At 44.4% G+C, this 25,194-nt stretch overlaps 1 protein-coding gene across 7 annotated transcripts in view; it reads right to left on the bottom strand.

The window, feature by feature from the left end:
- Positions 1-25,194, bottom strand: part of KPNA1 (karyopherin subunit alpha 1) — a 127,563-nt gene that overhangs the window by 66,300 nt on the left and 36,069 nt on the right. For all 7 annotated transcript variants that reach the window (XM_045000847.1, XM_045000841.1, XM_045000835.1 and 4 more), the window contains exons 6-7: positions 17,434-17,565; positions 1,410-1,498 (exon numbers count right to left, since the gene is read on the bottom strand). In XM_045000847.1, the coding sequence (XP_044856782.1) occupies positions 1,410-1,498; positions 17,434-17,565 (221 nt within the window). The remainder of the gene's footprint in view (positions 1-1,409; positions 1,499-17,433; positions 17,566-25,194) is intronic.

Raw genomic sequence — 25,194 nt, 5'->3', positions numbered from 1 at the left:
AGGTGGCCTCATCATTCCCGGTTTGCCTCTAGATGGCACATGTGTAGGAGGTGCCAGAGGCTTGTCTCTGACAGCAGGGGGCTGGGGCAGAGTACTTTCTATGAGGTTCCTTGCCACCTCACAAGTATCTGAAGTGGAGGGGGCTTCTAAGCAGTAGAGGCAGCGTTGGTGCTTGTCACTGACCAAGAATGAATACAGGCAGGAGGCGCAGAGCTTGAATCCTGATGTCTTAGGCATAATCCAGTACCCATGTGTGGGTATGTACTACCCAAACCAAAGACTCCAACAGTGCTGAGAAGAAGGTTGGTGCTATGGACCTTTGTGTGAGAGCATTCAGTGCCATGACTCTTGGTGCCAAAATGCTTGGTATCAGCATGACTGGTGCAGAAAATGACATCTTCCTAGAAGTACTGGATGCAGTGCTGTTCTTGGATTGAGAAGAGACAGTCTGTACTGACCTGAATTTCAGTACCTTAGCACTGGTATGGGACTCCACCTTAAGACTTTGCCTCTACTAGACTCACCCCTCTCATTCTGTCCCCTCTCTGGAGAGGGAGATGGAAAAAAGCTTCAACTGGTAGAAAATACAGCAACATGTGTGTAGAAAATACAGGGGTGGAGGGATAGCTCAGTGGTCTGAGCACTGGCCTGCTAAACACAGGGTTGTGAGTTCAATCCTTGAGGGGGACACTTAGGGATCTGGGGCAAAATCAGTACTTGGTCCTGCTAGTGAAGGCAGGGGGCTGGACTCAATGACTTTTTGGGGTCATTCAAGCTCTGTGCAATAGGTATAGGTATCTCTCTCATCTCTGCACTGGCTGCCCATCAAATACAATTCAGTTCCAAATCTCATTCCTGCAATCCACTGTAATAAGAACTGCTGACCAACAGGGAAGACACACAAGAACATTCACAGAAGCTGGACCCACCCTCTGGTACCAAGATGGATATATATATATTTTTTTAAATAAAAATCTGATTTTTTTACTTAAATGAAATGGTTTTATTTAAATAAATTTTTTCTTTAAAAATAATCCTATATAGAATTAAACTTGAAATATATCAAGGTCTAAACTTACTACACCTCTACCTCGATATAACGCTGTCCTTGGGAGCCAAAATATCTTACCATGTTATAGGTGAAACCGCGTTATATCGAACTTGCTTTGATCTACCGGAGTGCGCAGCCCCGCCCCCAAGGAGCACTGCTTTACCACATTATATCCAAGTTCGTGTTATATCGGGCCGCATTATATCCAGGTAGAGGTGTATGTGTAACTGCAAGGTTACACATACCACATATTATATATAATTGTCAGGGTTGTCCTGTCATGTCTGCCAAGTGCAGGTCCTTCAGTACTATTGCCAGTATCTCGAACAAGATACAAAGTAAATCAAAACAGACTTACTGCAATAGAGTGGGTAGGATTTTGCAGTCCAACACATAGTCTCTGCACATGGTACTGTCTCCAGCAATATTGCCAAGTGCCCATACTGCCTGTGAAGAAAGAACAAACAAAATACTTTTTTTTTTTTTTTTTTGGACTCAAGCAAGGTTTTCCTTTATAGTGTATGTGTAGGAATAAGAGACATTGTGTGCTAATGCTAACATCCTAGCTAACTTACAGAGGGAAAATATATTCCCGTTGTGAGGTACGGATATACAGCCAGGCTCACTAACTGGCTCATCTGGAAATACCAACAAAGGGATGTTCTTACTAACAAGGGCCAAAACAGTAATAGCATTTCCTGAACATTACAAGGGGATGCATTCTCTACACAACCATATTAGGAACAGTGGGAGAAAAGAATCAAGACCCAAATGCCTAGCCAAATCCATAGCCAAACCAATATTCAGAGCCCAAGAGTCAAGAAAAAGACGGTTACTCACCTTTGTAACTGTTGGTCTTCGAGATGTGTTGCTCATATCCATTCCAATTGGGTGTGCGCACTGCGTGCACGTTCGTCGGAAGATTTTTACCCTAGCAACACTCGGTGGGTCGGCTGGGTTACCCCCTAGAGTGGCGCCGGATATATAACCCTGCCGACCCAACGGCCCTTCAGTTCCTTCTTGTCGGCTACTCCAACAGAGGGGAAGGAGGGCGGGTTTGGAATGGATATGAGCAACACATCTCGAAGAACAACAGTTACAAAGGTGAGTAACCATCTTTTCTTCTTCAAGTGCTTGCTCATATCGATTCCAATTAGGTGATTCCCAAGCCTTACCTAGGCGGTGGGGTCGGAGTGAAATGTCGCAGAATGCAAAACTGCTGAGCCAAAGGCTGCATCATCTCTGGACTGTTGAACCAGTGTGTAATGTGAGGCAAAGGTATGGCCCGAGGACCAGGTAGCTGCACGACATATCTCCTGGATAGGTACATGATCCAGGAAGGCGGCAGATGAAGCCTGAGCCCTGGTAGAATGTGCGGTGAGGTGGCTTGTTGGAACATGAGCCAAGTCATAGCCGGTACGGATACACGATGTCACCTAAGATGAAATCCTCTGGGAGGAGACAGGTAGGCCACCGCGATGAAGAGTTGGGGCGTTTTACGAAAGGGCTTTGTCCGCTCAATATAAAAGAGCGAGCAGGTTGCTAGCGGCTCAAATGGGGCAGTCATAAGTTTGGTTAGAACCAGGTTGAGGCGGGGCGGCATACTTGGGGGTATAAGCGCTCCAAGCCCTTGCGGAACCTAGAAACCATAGGGTGCGAGAACACGGAGCGGCCACTCTCCCCCGGGTGGAAGGTAGAGATGGCCGCCAAGTGCACCCTCAATGATGATACCGCTAGGCCCTGCTGTTTGAGAGACCAGAGGTAGTCCAAGATGGTAGGGACCAATACCTCGGTGGGAGTAACATTATGTTTTTCACACCAGCAGGAGAAACGCTTCCACTTGGCCAGATATGTTAACCGAGTGGAAGGTTTCCTACTACCCAGGAGTACTTGTTGTACCGAGGCAGAGCAACGTAACTCAGACTGGCTTAACCACACAGCAGCCAAGCTGTGAGGTGAAGAGACTGCAGGTCTGGGTGGTGAAGTCTGCCGTGGTCCTGAGTTATGAAGTCTGGGCGAAGAAGCAGGGGAATCGGGTTGGCTATCGACAGGTCGAGCAACGTGGTGTACCAGTGCTGCCTGGGCCACGCTGGAGCGATCATGATCAGGTGGGCTCTGTCCCTGCGGAGCTTCAGCAGGACCCTGTGAACCAGCGGGAACGGTGGGAAGGCGTAAAGCAGTTGGCTCGTCCACAGCATCAGAAAAGCGTCCGAGATCGAGCCCGGGGAGAGGCCCTGGAAGGAGCAGAACGTCTGGCATTTCCTGTTCTCGCGGGAGGCGAAGAGGTCTATGTGGGGAAAACCCCACTTCCGGAAAACAGAATGGATAACGTCTGGACGAATCGAACACTCGTGAGACAGGAATAATCTGCTGAGGTGATCCACCAGAGTGTTCCGAACCCCTGGGAGAAAAGACGCTACCAGGTCTATCGAGTGGGCTATGCAGAAATCCCAGAGCTGAATAGCTTCCCGACAAAGGGGGGAGGACCGTGCTCCTCCCTGCTTGTTTATGTAAAACATGGCCGTTGTGTTGTCCGTGAACACTGAGACGCAATGGCCTTGTAAATGCTGCTGAAACGCCTGGCACGCAAGGCGGACTGCTCTCAGCTCTCGCACATTGATGTGCAAGGCCAGCTCCTGAGCTGACCAAAGACCTTGAGTGCGGAGATGACTGAGGTGAGCACCCCAGCCGAGAGATGATGCATCCATTGTCAGAGTCATTGAAGGCTGAGGCGGATGGAATGGCATCCCTGCACACACCAGAGAGGGTGTCAACCACCAGTCCAGGGAGCCTAGGATGCTCGAGGGGATCGTGATGATCATGCCTAGGCTGTCTCTGCCCAGGTGGTATACCGAGGTGAGCCAAGATTGGAGGGGACGAAGGCGTAGTCTGGCGTATTTGGTCACGAACGTACAGGCAGCCATGTGACCCAGGAGGCTGAGACAAGAGCGGGCCGAAGTTGTGGGGAAGGTCCGTAGGCCTCGGATAATTGATACTATCGCCTGAAACTGAGACTGTGGTAAGCAGGCTCTGGCGAGACTGGAGTCCAGGATGGCCCCAATGAATTCTATCTTCTGTGTGGGAACCAGAGTGGATTTCTCTATATTGATCATCAGGCCTAGACGCTTGAATAGGTCCTTGACGATGCCCACATGATGAGTGACTTGTGAATCGGAAGTCCCTCGAATGAGCCAATCATCGAGATACGGAAAGACGTGTATCCGACGGTGGCGGACGGAGGCGGCGACTACAGCCATGCATTTTGTGAATACTCTTGGGGCTGTAGAGAGGCCAAACAGAAGGACCGTAAACTGGAAATGTTGACGGTTGGCCACAAACCGGAGGTACCGTCTGTGTGGAGGATAAACGGCGATGTGAAAATACGCGTCCTTCATATCGAGGGCGGCATACCAGTCTCCGGGATCCAAGGACGGGATGATGGTCCCCAGGGATACCATGTGGAACTTCAACTTTATCATGAACTTGTTGAGTCCTTGCAGGTCTAGGATAGATCTGAGACCTCCCTTCGCCTTGGGGATTAGGAAATAGCGGGAATAGAACACCTTGCCCCTCGCTTCCTTTGGTACCTCCTCTATAGCTCCCATGGCAAGGAGCGTCCGTACCTCTTGCAAGATGAATTGCTCGTGAGAGGGGTCCCTGAAGAGGGACGAGGATGGGGGGTGGGGCGGCGAAATAAACTGGAGGTGGTACCCAAGTTCTACCGTGCATAGGACCCAATGATCTGAAGTTAGTTGGGACCACGCAGGGAGGAAAAAGGAGAGGCGGTTGTAAATGGGAGGGAAAGGATCCTGGGAAGCAACTGGTACGCCGTCCTCGGGCGTCCCTTCAAAAGTTTGGCTTTGGTCCCGCTGGTGGTTTGGAGGGACCCTGATTTTGACCCCCTTGGGGTCCTGACTGCCGTCTGCGACTGCCTCGGCCACGCCTTCTGCCAAAGTCCTGTCTTGGTCTAGGCGGGGGGTAAGGGCGGTGAGGCTGGGGACGGAAAGGCCTGCGCTGAGTCACCGGCGTATGCATGCCAAGCGAGCGCATGATGACCCTGTTGTCCTTTAGGCTTTGCAACCTAGGGTCAGTCTTTTCAGAAAATAGGCCTCGACCGTCGAAGGGCAAGTCCTGTATGGTGTGTTGTAATTCAGGCGGGAGGCCTGACATCTGGAGCCATGATATGCAGCTCATGGCAACTCCCGAGGCCAGAGTCCTGGCTGCGGAGTCGGCTGCGTCCAGTGAGGCCTGGAGGGAAGTTCTCGCCATTTTCTTCCCCTCCTCCAAGAGGGCAGCAAACTCTTGACGGGAGTCTTGAGGGACTAACTCAGTGAACTTACCCACCGCCGCCCAGGTGTTATAGTTGTAGCGGCTAAGCAGGGCTTGCTGGTTTGCCACCGGTGTTGGAGGGCCCCCACCGAGTATACCTTATGGCCCAGTAAGTCCATACGCCAAGCCTCCTTTGATTTTGGAGCCGGAGCTTGCTGGCCATGGCGTTCCCTCTCGACTGACTGTACAACGAGGGAGCAGGGAGGGGGGTGCACGTACAGGTACTCGTACCCCTTAGAGGGCACCATGTACTTGCGCTCAACTCCCCTGGCAGTGGGCGGAATAGAGGCTGGAGACTGCCAGATGGTATCAGCATTAGCTTGGATCGTGCGGATAAATGGTAAGGCCACTCTTGTGGGGGCGTCAGCCAACAGAATATCCACCACAGGGTCCTCTATCTCCGGGACCTCCTCCACCTGGAGATTCATATTCAGTGCCACACGTCTCAGGAGGTCCTGATGGGCCCGCAGGTCAATTGGAGGAGGGCCCAAGGAGGATGTCCCCGCCACCGCCTCATCTGGGGAGGAGGAAGAGGAAAGCCCAGGGACAAGAGGGTCCTGCGCGGACTCCTGTTCTTGGACGACCTCCGGCTCCAGTGGGATCTGGAAGTCTGGTGGCTGAACGGGGGCTTCCTCCGTACCGGTAGGAGGGGGGCGGTTGACAGTAGCCTCCGGCACCCAGTGCTCCGATGGTACAGAGCGAAATGGCACTGGAGGTACACATTGGGCCTGGTGATACACCCAAGGTGTCCAGAATGACCACTGATGGGGGCCTTGATCTTGGGCCTGGGTCTCCTGGAAGACTCAGGTAGGCACATCGGAGTCACGGTCCTGTGCATAGGAAGCACTGTCCGCGTGAGACGACACCAATGTGTGTCAAGATGGCCAAGGAGGGGCTGAAAAGCCCTGGGAAGAATCTCCCTCTCTGGTTGATCTCGCTCTGCGTGGCACCGGGGATCGGTACCGGGAGCCATACCGGTACCGGGAGCGTGATCGGGACCTGCGACCGGATCGGTGCCGGGAGGTCGACCAGGATCTCGAAGCTTGACGTCTGGAGCGGCTGCGAGAGTCGCGGTGCCTGGAGTGGTGCCGGGAGCTGGATCGGTGCTGAGAGTACCGGGCCAGTAAACGGGACGCTGAGCGGTGCCGCGAGAGCGACCAGTACCAAGATGGGGAGCGGTGCCGGGACTGCGAGCGGCGTCGGGACCGGGATCGGCGACAGGACCGAGAACGCCGGTGGGACCGCGATCGTGAATGGTGCTGCTCTGCAGTGCCAACAGAGGATGGTCTCATCAGGGCAGGCTTGCCTATAGATTGTATGACCCGCATCGCTGGTGCCAGGGGTTGAGGCAGCGCAGACTCTGTCATCGCGATCAGCTCCCTCGCCGTGGAAAATGTCTCCGGCGTGGAGGGAATAGTGAGCTCAACCATGGCTCGTGCCGGGGAGCTTTCAGGCACCAGACTCGACGGCCCTTGCGGGACCAGTATCGACGGTGCCAACGTTGGCGGTGCCACGGCAGGTGTCGGTGCCGGGCGGTCTGACTTATTCGGGTGCTCCGGCTGCGGTGCAGGTGGCACGGAAGCAGCAGGAGTCTTATGTCTCTTCACCCGCGGGGAGAGGGAACGGTGCCGAACAGACATCGGTGCCGGCGACGGTCGGTGCCGAGGGGCCTTAGCAGTACCGGTGCGATCTGGTGCCGAAGAAGCACTTCTGCCTGCGGACTGTCCAGCGCTCAGTGCCGAGGGTGGAGGAGTAAGAGCTGCCTCCATCAGGAGCTGTTTGAGACGAAAGTCCCGTTCCTTCTTCGTCCTCGGCTTAAAGGCCTTGCAGATCTGGCACTTATCGGCGAGGTGGGATTACCCGAGGCACTTAAGACAGGAGTCCTGGGGATCTCCTGTTGGCATCGGCTTGTGGCAGGCCGAGCATGGTTTGAAACCCAGTGAACCGGGCATGGGCCCCGGCACCAGCTGTAGGGAAGGGGCTAATCCCCGAACCCCTCTCAACTATATACACTATGTTATAGTGTAAAGAATAAAATTAACTACAACTATAGAAATTTCAACTATATACACAAGAAATAACGAGAGAACTACGAGTAGCTAGGGAAGTGGAGATCAGCTAAGCCGCGCTCCACTGTTCCAATGACCGACACGGGCAGTAAGAAGGAACTGAAGGGTTGTTGGGTCGGCAGGAGTATATATCCGGTGCCATGGTGGCACCACTCTAGGGGGCGACCCAGCCGGCCCACTGAGTGTTGCTAGGAGAAAAATCTTACAACGGACGTGCACACAGCGCACGCACACCTAATTGGAATCGATATGAGCAAGCACTCGAAGAAGAACTTATAAGTCCCTTGGCATATACTCTTGAAAGAAAGCCAGGTGAAGCAGAACCCAAATATTGCCTACAAGCTGCACACTGGACATATATGGTAGGAAAATCATGACAGACTGTCCAAAAAGCTCTTAGAATGTACTGGGACAACTTTTTGTTTCAGAAGGTGAAGGATGGAACTAGAGCTGGCTATTTTAGGTTTGATACTGACTTATAGGGAGGGAACTCTTGCGACTCTGAAAGTGGAAGCAACTTGGGTGGAAGTGACAATGAAATTATAGAGGTCCTGATTCTAAGGAAAGGCAGGAGTGAGAGCAGCAAAATAAAGACAGACTTTAAAAAAGCAGACTTCAACACACTCAAGGAATTCCTAATTATGATTCCAAGGGAAGGAAAGCTTAGGGAAATGGGAGTTCAGGTGAGCTGGCAGTTTCTAAAAATACAATATTAAAGGCACAACAGCAAACTAACCTGATCTGGAGGAAAGGTTGGAAGAGAAGTAAGAGACCAATATGGCTGCGTCACATACTCTTTTTAAGGAACTAAAAATAAAAAACGAAACATGCAAAAAGTGGAAACAAGACCAAATTGCTAAGGATGAGTATAAAAATAGACAAAAACAAAGGCAGACGCACAAAATGAATTACAACTAGTAAGGGATGTAAGAATAGGTTCTATAAATACATTAGAAGTAAGAGAGCAATGTAGGAAAGTGTAGGTCCAATACTTAGAGTAGGAGAACAAATAATGGATGCCAGAGAAGGCTGAAGTGTTCCTTTTACACTTCAGCTTTCACTAAAAAGTTAATTGAGACCAGATGCTTAAAATAACATTAACAATAGGGAAAGAACAGAACAGGTTAAAGAATACTTAGATAAATTAGATGTATTCAAATTGGCAGGCCCTAATTAAATTCACCCTAGTACTTAAATTAGCCAAAGCAATCTCTGAACCATTAGAGATTATATTTGAAAGTCATGGAGAATGGGTGAGATCCCAGAGGACTGGAGAAAGGACAATATAATACCTATCATCAAAAAAGGCAGAAAAGGGGACCTGAGGAATTATAGACCAGTCAGCCTAACTTGATACCTGAAAAGATCCTTGAACAAATTATTAAACAACTTGTTCAGTCCTGGATTAATAGCAAATATAGATTTGTCAAGAACAAATCATACCTAATCTCCTTCTTCGACAGGGTAATCATCCTAGTGGATTTGGGGGGGTGGGTGATATATCTGGAATGTAGCGAGTCTTTTGAAACTGTTCCATGTGACATCTTCATAAGCAAACTAGGAAAATTGGCCTAGACAAAATGACTATAAGGTGGGTGCACAACTCGTAGAAAGGCCATGCCCAAAGCGTGCTTTATCAGTGGTTCACTCTGAAGCTAGGTGGATGTATCAAGTGGGGTGTCAGAGGGTCTGTTCTAGGTTCAGTACTATTCAATATTTTCATTAATGACTTGGATATTGGAGTGTAGAGTATGCTTATAAAATCTGAGGACGACACCCAAACTGGAAGGAGTTGCAACCACTCTGAAGGACTGCATTAGAATTCAAAATTATCTTGATAAATTGGAGAAATGGTCTGAAATTAATATGTTGAAATTCAATAAAGGGAAGTGCAAAGTACTACACTTAGGAAGAAAAAAATCAAATGTACAAATACAAACTGGGAAATAACTGGCTAGGCAGTCGTACTGAAGAGAAGGATCTGAGTTATAGTTTATCACAAATTGAATATATTTGAACAGTATGAGACTGAGGAGAAAAAGGTGAATGTCATTTTGGGATGTGTTAACAAAAATGTTGAAGGGAAGGCAGAAGGGGTAACTGTTCTGCTCTACTCAGCACTGAAGAGACCTCAGCTGGAGTACTGTGCCCCAGTTCTGAGTACTGCACATTAAGAAAAATGTGAACAAATTAGAGACAGTCCAGAAGAGAACAACAGAAATAAGAGGTTTGGAAAATATGACTTCTGAGGAAAGTTTGAAAGCACAGGTCAAGTTTAGTTTAGAGAAGAAAAGGTGGAGAGGGGCATAGTTTTCAAATACATAAAATGCTATAAAGAGGATGGTTGGTGATCAATGTTCTCCATATCTACCAAGGGTAGGATGAGAAATAATCGGCTTAGTTTGCGCATCTAGGAAGATTCAGGATAAATATTAGGAATAATTTATTAATTATATGGATAGTTAAGCACTAGCACAGATTACCTAAGGAAGTTGTGGAATCCCCATCATTGGAGGTTTTTAAGTTTAGACAAACACCTTTCTGGTATAGTCTAGATATATTTAATCCTGCCTCAGCATGGGTGGATGGACTAGATGATCTCCTGAGGTCTCTTCCAGCCCTATATTTCTGATTCTGTGTGGTCAGTAGCAGATGTCAATAAAGGAGATGTGACTTCTCTGTCCTGAGATTATCAATACTTTTTTTTTTTTAATTTACTTTTGGAATGATGCTATGACAGTTGTGAGGACCACTTGTCTAAATTAAAAGCACAATACTGGGTCTCATCCAAGAAAGCTCCCAACTTCATAAACTCATCTGACTGAATACAGTAGCTATTGGGAGGTCTACTTTAATGGACAGGAAGTTAAGGACACCTTTTGCAAGGGTTCAACATGGGTAGGGATGCAAGAAGCAGAATGCTCTGCATTTGTACAGTGCCTAACACAATGGTTCCAGTGCCCAATCCATGACGGGGGTCTTAGATGCTGCTGTTATGCTAATGAACAACAACGAGGTTCCAATGTTGTGTTCTATGAACTTTTGGGATTGGTATAAGGGTTGCTTCTTCAAGAAAAATTTTATCAATGGGATTTGTACTTAACTTCCTTTTCTTGAACATACTGATAATATTACACTGCAAAGACTTGATATTTTGCTTGGAAATGCTTATACATCCAACATTAAGGCTCTCTTCTAGGAATTCAAGGCTATGATTCATTTGTTAAATATAGAAGTTAAACCATGGACTTTGCTTCGTCCAACAAAATAAGTTCTATTTGTTATCTTCTTTTTAGAGTCCATGAGAGTGATAATCACATCATCCAAGTATTCATTTTGAATCATTCTGGTCCTGAATAAAGGACTGGATTTTGCAATAGTAGACCTCTTCTGTGAGACACATACACTTGAAGGTCCAGTGCTAGATTCATCAGGTTTAAGAGTCATAGCATCTTCATCTAGGAAGGTTGTGACAATATTCCTGCCATCTCTTGTTCCTGTCTTTTCCACTGCTCCCTACAACCATACAAATGCTGGATGGCATATAGCAGAGAGATTGCCCAACTTTGCAAGAGGTCATTCTCCACCACACATCCTGGGTCCTGACACAAGAAAAAGCCACAGGACACATTACTGCTGTTTCCAGATCACCAGCCCATCAAATTGACAAACAATGTATGAGGACACTTCTGGGTGTTCCACTCTGCTTATTCCAATTTCTGCCATGTAAGTCTTGGTGTTCATCTCCCATGTGATGGGCAGTGCAGATAGAGATAGGAATGTTTGCTCTGTCCAGAACAGAAGAAGTTGATGTGTCAGGACCTTAATAACAAAATGGGAGGATAAAAAGTGGGAATATGTGAGCACTTGTTTAGCACAAAATAAAGATGTTGAGAACAAAATTAATCAAGAAACCAAACAATGTGAAGAGAAGAAATTCTTTAATTGCCAATACACCAATGCTAGGAGAATAATAAACTAGAAGAATTGGAAATGTTCACTTATGAACATTTAATCTAGTTGATATTACTGAAACCTGGTAGGAGGATTCACACATTAGAATATTATTTAGGAAGGATCGAGTGGGCAAAATTGGAAACGGGAGTGGCACTCTATGCCAAAAATGTCATTACTTGTTTCTAAATCACTGACAACTAAGAAGATGATGGGCTTCAATGTTTATGAATCAATGTTTTAACAGATAAAGTTCAAGATGGTGTACCAGTAGGTGTCACCTACAGACCACCAATCACACTAGAGAATAGGGTAACCAGCTCCTTAGGATGCTATATAATGTGTAGGAAAATGGGGGACTTCAGTTGAAATGGCATATGCTGGAGGTCTCATGCTCCCAGTACTGAAGGGTCTTTGAAATTTCTAAACAGTACAGACAACAGTTTTCTAAGTCAAGAAGTGTTGCATCCAGCAAGAGGATTTCTATATTAGATGCCATCTTGACAGATAAAAAGAAATTCATCGCAGTACTAAAAATTAGTGGTAGTAGTGCAAGTGACCATGACTCAGTCATATTTGTTATGTGCAAACAGAATAAAGTCCAAACCAGTACAGTAATATACAAACTCAGTGTTTTAAAAAAGGGCCAAGTTTACAAAGCTGGAAACAATTGAACGAAATGAGTTGGGAGAAAGAATTGAAACAGAAAAAAGTGAATGATAATTGGGAACTGTTTAAGAACAGTTTTACTAGATGCCCCAAAAGCCAATCCCAAAATTGAAGAAGGCCACAGTGGTTACAAAAAAGAAAACCTGACTTAGAGGAAGTAAAAGCAGCTTTTCTATATAAAAGATATATATATATAAGATAAAAAATGGAATAAAGGGGAAGTTGATAGCAATGAATATAAATCAGAGTGACTGTAAAAATTGGTAATGGAAGCAAAAGGACACAGGGAGAAATATATGACCAGCAGGGTTAAGCATAGTAAGGCATTTAAGTATACTAGATTAATAGATTTTAAGGTCAGTAGGAACCATTGTGATCATCACTTCTGACGTTCTGGACAACACTTGCCATAGAACTGCCACAAAATAATTCCTGTTTACACTTGTGCATATTTTTTAGCAAAACATCCACTCATCATTAAAAAATTGCCAGCAATGAAGAATCCACCACAACCCTTAAATATGTATATTGTTCCAATGATTAACTACCCTCACTGTGGAACAAAAGGAATCCCAACAATGGTACTGGTCTATTACTAGATGGAAACAATAGAATTGTCAGTAATAATGCAGAAAAGACAGAATTGTTCAATAGACACTTCTGTTCTGTATTTAGGGAAAAAACAGATAGTCATATCAGATGATGATGATTAAATACTTTCCATTCCCACAGTAACTCAGAAGGAAGTGAAACAGCAGCTACTAAAGCTAGATGTTTTTAAATCAGGAAGTCCGGAAAACTCATGTTGAAAAGCTTTAAGAGTTACTAAAGAGCTCTCTGGACCACGGATGTTGATTTTCATTAAATTCTGGAATACTGGGGAAATTCCAAAGGACTAGAAGAATGCTAATAGTGTGCTAATATTTAACAATGGAAAACAGGCCTGCCTATAATGACACAGGTTGTCCTGCCACTATAGTTAAGGATGCATCATGATCTCTGTTTAAAGGTTGCCCTTTCTAAATCCTCTAATGGACATGCTTGGTCGGTTTCCTTTGAATTTTGGCGTGCCTCAGGCAAGTGAAAGGTAGGGTTAGTTACCCACATTTGGGGTCATTTGAGTTTGGGGTTGCAGAGATATACGCCGCCCCCCACCCCAGCCATTTTCCAAAAGTTTCTATGTGGGGTTTTTTGTGCAGAGGTAGAGATCCAACTATTAATGTGATGCAGGTCAAAATGGCCTCAAACCTTTTGAGGTTTACCCAAGATAATACATGGTGCCTGCTAAATCTTTGAGGGACCCACACTGAGAATGGTATTTAAGAAAATGTCCATTTTCACAGTGTACATGTGCTAATACAGAAAAACAGCTAGAGAGTTTCCATTCCTGCCATTTTATATGCTTTAAAGGTGATTCTTGTAATTGCTCTAAAATCCAAACAGTTACACAGATTGTTCTGAAATTTGGTGTTCCTCACAAGAGTGTGGGGTAGCATAAGTTATCTAAATCTGAGGTCATTTGACCATGGATTACAGCTCCTCCTCCCTAAAACCGGTTTCCTTCCGCTCCCTTGTACTGTTAAACTGATAGGTATTAATGACTAGATGAATTACTGAACTCATTGAGATGGATGGCTGTGAACTCTCCTTTCAATTAACATAACTAAGAATAAGTTAATGACAAGCCCCCACGTAAAGCAAAAGGAGTTTTGGACTAAGTGGCTGGAGGTTATCACAATTTATGAGTCTCATGTGTGTCCATTTTATTTTGCGCAGGGATGAAATCCAAGTATTTGGGGAAATAATTAAGACATGTGAATGCTTCCTGGGAGGGGAGAGGTACTGAGGGAAGTGGATTTGGGGCTGCAGCAAGATAAGGGACGTTTATGGAGATGGAGATAAATGGGGATGGGGTGGTAGGGAAGGGGAGAGAGGTTGGGGTCTAAGGTGAGGGATGCTTGTCACCCCGAGCTCTGCCAGTGCACCCCAGCCCCCTGAATTCCACAGCTCTTCCAATGCACCCTAATCATCCTGCATACCCACCTTCCTGTACCCCATATCTCTGCCAGTGCATCCAAAATTCCCGGCAGCCCCAGTGCTGCCAGTACATCCCAATTCATACACAAACCCTACACACATGCACCAATTCACTGTGAATAGACTGTGAGCTCTTTGGGGCTGAGATGTCTCTGCTATTATTACAGTGTCACAGCAGCACCACTATAGGTAAGGTTCCATCACAACTGCTGTCTCTAGGTCGACCTTTCTAAGTCCTAAGACTGACATGCTGTGTCAGATTCTTTTGAAATTTGGTGCGCCTCAGGAGGGCGTAGGTAGGGTAGGCTTTGGGCCATTTGAGCTAGGATCTGCAGAGATACAGAACATGTACAGATATATAAAAAGCTCTTGTTGCTTGATACAAGTTGTCTGTTATAAATCTCCCCCCACAAACACACACACCCCTTTTCTCCTTTAATAGTGACACTATATAAATCCATGGTACACCCACATCTTGAATACTGCGTGCAGTTCTCATTACCTCATCTCAAAAAAAGATATATTAGAATTGGGAAAAGTACAAAGAAGAGGAACAAAAATGATTAAGGGTATGGAACAGCTTCCATATGAGGAGAGATTAAATAGATTGAGACTGTTCAATTTATAGAAGAGATTATTAAGGGGGATATGATAGAGGTCTATACAATTATGAATAGTGTGGAGAAAGTGAATAGGTAAGTGTTATTTACCCCTTCATGTAACACACGAACCAGGGGTCATCCAATGAAATTAATAAGTAGCAAGTTTAAATCAAACAGAAGGAAATACTTCTTTACATAACACACAGTTGATTTGTGCAACTCATTGCTTGGGGATGTTGTGAAGGTCAAAACTATAACTATTCAAAAAAGAATAAGCTAAGTTCAGGGAGGATAAGTCCATCAATGCCTACTAGCCAAGATGGTCAGGGATGCAACCCCATGCTCTGGGTATCCCTACGCCTCTGACTGCCAGATGCTTAGAATGGATGACAGGGGATGGATCACTCGATAATTGTCCTGTTCATTCTCTTTGAAGTATCTGGCAATGGCCACTGTTTAAAGGCAGGATACTAGGCTAAATGGACCATTGGTCTGACCCAGTGTAGTCATTTTTATGTTCTTATGTTCAGAGAAATGTAGAAACCCAAGAATCCTGGTTCAATTCCAAATTCTGGATGGGTGTTTACTCTAGTGGCTATAAATCATTTTGCCCCATACTTCTCTGCTCTAACACCACTTCCCCAACAACTTCTGTCACATTCTCTGCTCCCTGTACATTCTGCTAAATCCTGCCCGGTCCCCCTATCCTCATCTATCACCCCCACTCATCTCGTGCCAGCTGGGGTGGCACTAAAAGCATAGGAGACAATCTCCCTAGTCTGAGTTCCTGTGTTCAATACCACGAGTAACAATTGCAGGGAAGGTCCTGCTCAGCCTACAGGTCTGGGATGTAGTACGCTAAGCTGCTCTACAGGCGAGGCGCATGCTAGTGAAGATGGAATTTTGGAAAATAATGCCATTAGCCTCTAACAAACCCGAGAGTATGTGCAAACTAATTTTCAAAGGCTTACAACTTGGCCAAATTTGGGTGGATTTTCACAGGGACAACAGAAGGCACAGGCCTGACATTAGGGCAGACTCCCTGTCAAATTTCCAGTCACTTCTCAAAAAACAGGAGGCACGAGAGTTTTTCAGTGAAATGGTTATAAGGATTTTTAACATAACATGTTCCCTAATCTTGTTCTCTGAATCAGCTACATTGTTTTACCTGAAACTTTCCAGAATAATTCAGCTGGAGATAGCCTTCTAGCATGAAATTTTTTTAGCCCATCTTAAGTCTGGCAAAGCTGTAAGCAACTGGAAAGAGGGTCTTCTAATGGAAAGTTTTAGACAACCTTAATTATAAGAAATACTACCAACACCATCTATAACAAGAACAGGTCAGTTATACAAAGTGATCTGTATTACTTGACAAAATGGGCTCATTTGAACATGCATTTTAACACAGCCAAATGCAGTCATACATCTAGGAACACAGAAAGTAGGTGACACTTACAGAATGGAGAACTGTATCCTGGTAAACTGTCACTCTGAAAAGAACAATGGGTCATGGTGGATAATCAGCTGAATATGAGCTCCCAGTGAGATACTGTAGATAAAAGGTTTCATTCAATTCTTGGATATAATAAGCAAAGAAATATCTAGTTTAAGAAGGGAAGTGGTATCACCTCTGTATACAGCATTGGTGAGAGACCATTACTGGAATCTTGTCCAGATCTTGTGACCTCAAATCACAAAGAATTTTAAAAAATTAGAAAAGGTTCAGAAAAGGGACAAATTATTTGAGGGTGGGAAAACACACACTATAGTGAAAGAATTAGGAAAGTTTGATCTATATAGCTTACCCAAGAGATGGTTAAGAGGTTACTCGATCACTGTCTCTAAGTAGCTACATGGGAAGATAGAAGACTCTTTAATTGAGAAGACAAAGAAATAATATCCAACGTCTGGAAGCTGAAGTTTGATAAATTCGGTCTAGAGATAAGGTGCACATTTTTAAAATAGAGTAATTAACTAATGGCACAACCTATCAAGATATGTGGTGAATTCACCATGACATGAAGTCTTCAAACCAAGATTGGATGTCTTTCTAAAATATATGCTCTAGCTCAAAACACAAGTTATAGGCTTGATGCAGAAATAACTGAGTAAAATTTTTGGCTGACGTTATGCATGAAGTCAAGCTAGATGTTCATAATGGCTCTTTATAGACTTTAAATATATTAATTTAGTCTGCAGAATACTTAACTGTCATGTACAGAACAAAGATTGAATGCTGTATTATTCCATTTTAGTCTCATCCTACAAAGAGCACTACTAGTTCCTTAAATTTGTATTCCGTTCAGAACGTTTCTCTTAAGACATGTAATAGATACACAGCAAACATTGGTTAATGTTACTCATTCCTACAGGAGAAATACAATGATCAATAATGTACATTTCTAAAGTACCGATTTAAATACAAACAAAGCAATATAACCTCCTTGGAAGGTAGGAAAGTGATATCCATTTTTAGAGATGACATATATTCACCCACTGACAACAGGTATATGACTGTCAAATATACCATTTTGAAAAAGTAAGAGACGGGCTGTTACAACTGCATATGCTAGCAAGTTACCACATCTATCACAGATACAGGCAATTATACAGAACTCTCCTCCCAATTCATTCCTCCCTCCAGAAGCATCTGATTCTCTTGCTAGGTTAGCTCCTGCTCCCTTGTCTAGGAAGACTCAAAGATATCACTCTTGTTTTTTACCTGCTCCTGTACATCTTCAAACTCTGAGATGAGAAGCTCTATGAAGATAGGGACAGCTCCTGCTTGAATCACAATCCGAGTCTGATGGGAATTTCCAGAGGCAATGTTTGTCAGCACCCAAGCAGCTTCAAACTAGAACATGAAATATAGGGGCAACATTCACTAGCAGCATTCAGTAGCATACACAAGTAGCAGGAAGTGTAAACATCTTCTATAAAAAAAATGAACATTACAGAAAATTATCGTGTAACTAAACAAATTAACTGGGCTAAATTTGCAAACATTTTCAAGAATAGGGATGTAATTTAAAGATATTAATATGAGAGATGATTTACAGAAACAATATACATTTTTCATGGCATCTCAGCCACCATTTATTTTTCTTATGAAGTTCCACAGAAGCTTTTACTTTGTTCCATTCCCTTTCCTCTTTGCCAAAGGGACTTATATGCAAGAGTGGAACCTTTATATATGAGTTTTCACACAGGGATAATTCTCAGAGCCTCTCAAGTCTCCCTGTCCAATGCACTGGTCAGCCGTCTACCCGAACATGCATTCGGAACCAGAGCTGGAAAAATAGTCTGCTTGACACAAGCTTATTGATACATGGAAGAAAGAATCTATTAGGAACGAATCTATTAGATTTTAGAATCTATTAGGAACGAATATTAAGATTTTCCTAACCGCTTTCCATGGTGTTTCCTTCTAATAACGACCTGATATTACTCTACAATAAGGAGTATAATATTTCTTTAGTTACCCCTTTGTTCTGTATCACTGTTAGGATTTATTTGTGCATGATGTATTTATTTAAACACAAACACACACACAAACACACACACTTAGTTAAATTAAGTTCTTGAATTAACAAAATCCACATAATTATTTAAACATTACAAATATTTTAAATAAAAACAATGTCATTATTTAGGTTAAAATGTATAGTTTCGTAAAACATTTTTTTATCAGAAATGTTTACTGTGTCATTGGAAACATCCCACCCACCGCAATTTGATTCGATTCCCAAAGTCATATGGAAAGCTAAATATTGCTACAATGTGCTAGCGCATGAGTCAAAATAAGATTATCTAGAAACCAACTTACAGTACAACCAAAGAATTATAGTTGAAATGCAAAAAAGGAAACAGCATCAATAGCTGAAAAGTAAACTAGACGTTATAAATTGTTCCAATTTTAACATTTGTAATGAATTTTTAAATATAAATTATTCTTTATTCAACAATATCCCTTTAAAAGGTTAATTTGCTTGCCAATAACCACTATTCATGGCTTCAGGACTACATATCTATTCTGCAAAAGTCACTAACCTGCACATTGGAATTAATGATTAAATCAAATATAGTAAAGGCATACACAGAACCATAAGGGGATAAAATCAGGGCTCAGCAAGTAAGAGGAAGGTCTGTTTTCAAACGGCAATTTTTAACTTTATGTTAATAATTTGCATTTGCAACTTTTTAAAAATAAATGTGCATTGTTCTGTGACACGACAAACAGGATACGCTGCAGTGAGGCTTCTGGTATTTGTGATGTCAGACTGCAATAGATATCTTCAGTGAACTAGGAAGCAACAAGGAGAGTTCACAGAACAGGGGAGGATAATTTCTTTAAAAAGAGACAGTTAAGATTAAAATTTATTTACAGTCCTGTAATTTTTCTTCTCTGAAGTGGGCACCTGGTGCTCCATCATCTATTATAACTGGGTTATTTTTCCTCATCTTCCAAGCAGAGACTCTCCTCTTTTTTAAAACACACACACACACACACACACACACACACACCCTCTAGCTTTACAATGTACAGCCATCAAGTGGAGCTGCTCAGAGCACTGATAGCCTCTCCAACTCCACCACCGAATGCACAAACTGAGAAGAAGTTATATGGCCTGACTAATAAACATTATGAATGATTAAGCAATCTCCTGGCAAAGTACTTGTACTGATTCACTTATTGTAGAACAAAATTTAAAAGACTTACAGCAAAGCCAGAACCCAGTATGAGGGAATCCCAAGATTTTCCATCTTTCTACAGAAAAGAACTTGGTAGATAGCTACATCTATTGCTAATGTGCCAGTCTATGATTTGCCTCCAGAAGAAACAGGAATGCTCCCCCTTATACCACCCCCTTGCCCCCCGCAAAAAAAAAATCTTTAAAAAATGTAGGGCAGTGGTCCCCAACCTTTTCGTCTGGAAGAACCGTGGCGGTGGTCGAGCATCTGCCGAAATGCCGCCAAATTTTGGCAACATTTCGGCAGATGCTCAACCGCCGGCCAGGACACAGGCGCATTTAGATGCCCCCATGGGCGCCATGGCACCCGTGGGCACCACATTGGGGACCCCTGATGTAGGGGATGATAGTTGTGATGAAGACCAAAGTTGGACATGAGCATTCATGCTGGAATCTCGTGAAGTGATGCTGTGTGTGCTTTAAAGCTTTGCTGAATTGGTTTTACATCTTGCAACAAAATGGTGCACTCTGCTCCCTTGATGCAAACATTTTAGTGCAGAATCACAGCCCTCTGACTTGTCCACTGAAGCTCTCAGGTTCACGGCATTAGAACTAGACACTCAGCAATAGCACTTCGATGAAAGCTGCTGTCAGATTCAGTAAGATGGCAGGGTAGGCTGATCTGGTATGAAGGGAAAGTGGAAGGAGATGCACCTCAACCTGAAGAGTTCAACTGTTTTGGTGGTCTACTGGCACATGCAGGCTGACAGTATTGGCTAGGCTGATTGTTAAGAAAAGCAATCAGCAGGTGGGTAAGAAGGCAGTCTGCATTAGACTACACTGACCTATGAGAGGCCAAACAGAAAACAAAAGATCTATTGGCACTGACAGGTTAGCAGTGTGGGCTAGGTCACTTTGCTGCATATTATGAAAAATAAAAAACAGAGAAAGCAATGGTAAAATGGAGGACTAGATTAGGCCCCACAGATACAGCCCTTCATCCCCATTAGGGTGCCAGGGGAATAGAGGGTTAACTGTCACCAGCAGGCTGGCAGTCTAGGCCAGACTGCTCTGCTGACTCAATGAGTCAAAACCAGTAAGAGGAGTGACTGAAATATGGAGAAATGGCAGGCTAGGCCATGCTGCATAAACCCACTTCTGAAGGAGAGGTCTGGGGAACAAATATCTGTGCACATAACCCTCAGCCTTCCCTGATGTAATGGTAATTGGTACTAAATATGGGAAATGGAGCCATTCAAGTGTGGTTTTTTGTTTGTTTGTTTTTTGTTTCTTTTAAACTGAAGGAGAGAGTTCAAGATACCAACAACAAGGACTAGCTAAGGCTCTTTGGGTATGTCTACACAACAAAAAAAGACCCATGGTTGGCCTGTCCCAGCCGACTTGGGCTTGCAGGGCTTGGGCTGCAGGGCTGTTTCTTTGCTGTGTAGACTTCCGGGCTCTGGCTGGAAGCTGAGCTCTGGAACCCTGCAGGATGGGAGGGTCCAAGAGCTTGGACTCCAGCCCAAGCCCAGAATTCCACACAGCAATGAAACAGCCCCGCAGCCCAAGTCAGCTGGTTTTTCTTTACTGTGTAGACATACCCTTTCTGGAACATCAGGGGCAACACACCTGGTTACTATGGCAGGCTGAAATTGATAGGGCATCTTGCACAGTGGGTTACAACTCCTGGATACCATAATTCATCCCAGATCATTTTTTTCAAAATGCCAGCTCCTGCTACTTAATTTCTACTCCAAGCAACTAAAGGCTTGCCTGCTAAGTTGCTGCTGTTTGAGTCAGCACTTGTTGCCAGGTTTCACCTTGGCGGAGGGCACTGAGTAACAAGGAGCTACTGGCTTGGAGATTCTACAAAGCTGTCCCAAATTTCTATCCCAAGCAGCTGAAAGTATGCCTACCACATTACTGCAGAGTGGGAGAGGCAGTGCATTACCGTACAGCTGGGCTGCAAACAGAAGCCCCTTTGATCTTAGCTAGCTCTGCTACACTGTGAACGAGGACAAAACAGGTAATATCTGGCAGACTCCTGTTCTCAAAAACTCTCTGCCAACTGGGGGCATCAAGAAGACGAAAAAAATAACGGAAAAAGCTCTTGCCTGGAGACAGAGAGGCATAGCAAAACCTTCTGTTTCTTCAAGTGAGGCAATCATTTATTTGAACAGCTTCTCTTGCAAGTAACTACATTGTGAAGCTAGAGGGAAGTCTTCCTGTATTTTTGGTTATTTTGGGGGGGGAGGGGAGGAAGAAAAGAGCTCCTTGCTCTGAAGATGAGGAGGAATAACCCAGGTGTAATAGGTTTCAGAGTGGTAGCCATGTTAGTTCGTATCAGCAAAAAGAATGAGGAATACTTGTGGCACCTTAGAGACTAAGAAATTTATTTGAGCATAAACTTTCATGGGCCAAAGCCCAGTTCATCAGATGCATGCAGTTGAAAATACAGTAGGAAGACAGATATAGATATACATATATACAGAGAAAAAATGGGTGTTGCCATATCAACTCTAATGAGACTAATTGATTAAGGTGGGCTATTATCATCAGGAGAAAAAAAAAACTTTTGTAGTGATGGCCCATTTCAAACAGTTGACAAGGTGTGAGCAACAGTAGGGGGAGAATTAACATGGGGAAATAGTTTATAGTTTGTATAATGACTCATCCACTCCCAGTCTTTATTCAAGCCTAATTTAATGGTGTCCAATTTGAAAATTAATTCTAGTACTGCAGTTTCTCGTTGGAGTCTGTTTTTGAAGTTTTTTTTGTTGAATAATTGAGACTTTTAGGTCTGTATTTCAGTGACCAGGGAGGTTGAAGTGTTCTCCAACTGGTTTTTGAATGTTATAATTCTTGACGTCTGATTTGTGTCCATTTATTCTTTTGCGTAGAGACTGTCTGGTTTGGCCAATGTACATGGCAGAGGGGCACTGCTGGCACATGATGGTATATATCACATTGGTAGATGTGCAGGTGAACGAGCCTCCAATAGTGTGGCTGATGTGATTAGGTCCTATGATAGTGTCCTGAATAGATATGCGGACAGAGTTGGCAACGGGCTTTGTTGCAAGGATAGGTTCCTGGATTAGTGTTTTTATCATGTGGTTGCTGGTGAGTATTTGCTTCAGGTTGTGGGGGCTGTCTGTAAGTGAGGACTGGCCTGTCTCCCAAAATCTGTGAGAGTGAGGGATCGTCCTTCAGGATAGGCTGTAGATCCTTGATGACAAGCATCTATAAAATCTCTATCAAGCGTTCTTACAACTACAATACCCACCTGCTGAAGTGAAGAAACAGACTGACAGAGCCAGAAGAGTACCCAGAAGTCACCTACTACAGGACAGGCCCAACAAAGAAAGTAACAGAACGCCACTAGCCACCACCTTCAGCCCCTAACTAAAACCTCTCCAGTGCATCATCAAGGATCTATGACCTACCCTGAAGGATGATACCTCACTCTCAGAGATCTTGGGAGACAGGGCAGTCATCGCTTACCCCACGAAAGCTTATGCTCAAATAAATTTGTTAGTCTCTAAGGTGCCACAAGTACTCCTCATTCTTTTTCCAGGTGTAACAGATCATGGAGCACCTGATGCCCCACAGGGAAAAAAACATCTCTCTACAGCCCAGTTTATCAGCTTAACTTAGTTTGCATTTTGCCCCTCAATGCTCAGTATAGATTTAATCACAGGAGATGTAATTTGCACAGTAAGGGAGCCAAAATTTTGCCCAATTTAGGGCTGCATTTAGAATGTGTCTGGGCGTGGAGGACTGCATCTACGCATAATGAAGCACTATTTCACCTATTCTTATCTTACATACAGAAAAGTGGTCCATGGAGATTACAAATTCCAATCTGAAGAAGTTATTCACCTTGTGCAGTAATGATGGTTCTTTGAGATGTGTGTCCCTACGGATGCTCCACTGTAGGTGTATCTGCATCCCTGCGCTGCTGATCGGAGAATTTTGGTAGCAGCGTCTGTTTAGCCTGCGCATGCATTGCCTCCCCCTTGTGGTCTGCCATGAGGCTAACCAGCATTGTGCAGGCGAACCCTCTTCAGTTCCGTCTCTGTTGCAGAGTGTATGATGAGAACTCTGAAGTAGAGGGGAGGAAGGTGAGTCATGGAGCACCCAGAGGGGGACACATCTCAAAGAACCACTGTTACTGCACAGGGTGGGTAACTTCTTCTCTTCTTCAAATAGTGTCCCTATGAATGCTCCACTGTAGGTGACTCCCAAGCAGTATCTTCCACTGAAGGCTGGGGCTTTGGAGTCAAGTCTGTGATGGATGATGGTACCGTGGCATCTGCAGCAGAGTCCCCCAGGATGTCAGTGTTCTGCAAAATGTATGTGCAGATGCCCAGGTAGATGCTCTGCAGATTTTTGATAGGGATACCCTTGGAGAAGGCGACAGATCTTGCAGAATGTGTGTAGATTGTAAATGGGAGTGCTAAATTGTGAATCTGATAGAGTTTGATACAGTCCAAGACTCATTTATAGAGTCTCTGAGCTGAAATCACTGGGCTTCTAGACCTGTCCACGATGGAGAGGAAGAGTCTTGGAGACTTTCTAAAAACCCTTGTCCTGTACAAATAGAAGGCCTAAGCTCTCCTTACATTGAGCATATGGAAGATGGCTTCCCTATTATCCTGGTGAGGTTTGGGATAAAAGGCTGGAAAATGAATGAGTTGGTTCACATGAAATGTGGAAGTTACTTTGGGGGTGAACTTCGGATGCAGTCTAAGTGCGACTATCAGGAAAGAATACTGTGAAGAGGAAATGCGACATCAAGGCCGCTCTCTCCCTATCCTTCTTGCCAAGGTAATGGCGATCAGGAATGCCATCTTCATGGAAAGGTGAGTTAAAGAACAAGTGGCCATGCGTTCAAAGGGCAGTCTAATCAGTCCTTTTAATAGTAGATTGGGATCCCATTGTCGGGTAGGAAGCCTAGATTGTGGAAAGAAGTTTGATATGGCCTTGAAAAACCTCTTTATAGTCGGTGAGAAAAAACTGAGTACTCTTCTACCTACTGGTGGAAGGTCACTATTGCTGCTAAGTGTACTTTCAGCCAGCTAAGACAATCCTGATTTCTTGAAATTCAGCAAATAGTCTAGGACTACGGGTAAAGTGACTGTATCCAGGGTGACTTTTTGGACTGGCATCAGATCCAGAATCTAATCCGCATCTGTAGGTAAGTATGAGGGGTAGTCACTTTCCTGTTGTGTAATATCACTTCCTGTACCTCTTCAGAGCAGAATGTTTCTATGTGCTGGAACCATGAAAGAGCAGGCTTTGAACCATAATATCTGTAGGTTGGGATGGAGAGTACATCTCTCATTCTGGGAGAGGGGGTAAGAAGTGGTTGGAAGAGTCACTGGTGGACACAGCACCAGTTGTGCCAGCTAAGGGTACCATGACTATCTTGGCCAGGTGGAAGCAATCGGTATGATTGCTTTTTCTCTCTTTATTTTCAACAAGACTTTCAGCAATAGAGGGAATGGGGGAAAGGCGTAAATAAGGCCTTTCTCCCATGAGAGAAGGAGAGCATCCCCCACGAACTGCTGGCTGATGCCTGCTTTGGAGCAGTACTATGCACATTTCTTGTTCTGGTAAGTAGCAAAGAAGTCTACTATTAGTGTCCCCCATTGTTGGAGTAAGTCATGAGTATCACTGAGTCTATCTCCCACTCGTGGTCATGTGGGAATTTGTGGCTGAGACTGTCCACTGTTGTGCTGAGTACTCCTGGTAGGTAAGCCACTGATATTGTAACATTGTGGGAAATACAC

This window comes from Mauremys mutica, chromosome 1, assembly GCF_020497125.1.
Source record: "Mauremys mutica isolate MM-2020 ecotype Southern chromosome 1, ASM2049712v1, whole genome shotgun sequence".
In the NCBI taxonomy this organism is placed as follows: domain Eukaryota; kingdom Metazoa; phylum Chordata; order Testudines; family Geoemydidae; genus Mauremys; species Mauremys mutica.
This window is presented reverse-complemented; position numbering and strand designations above follow the sequence as displayed.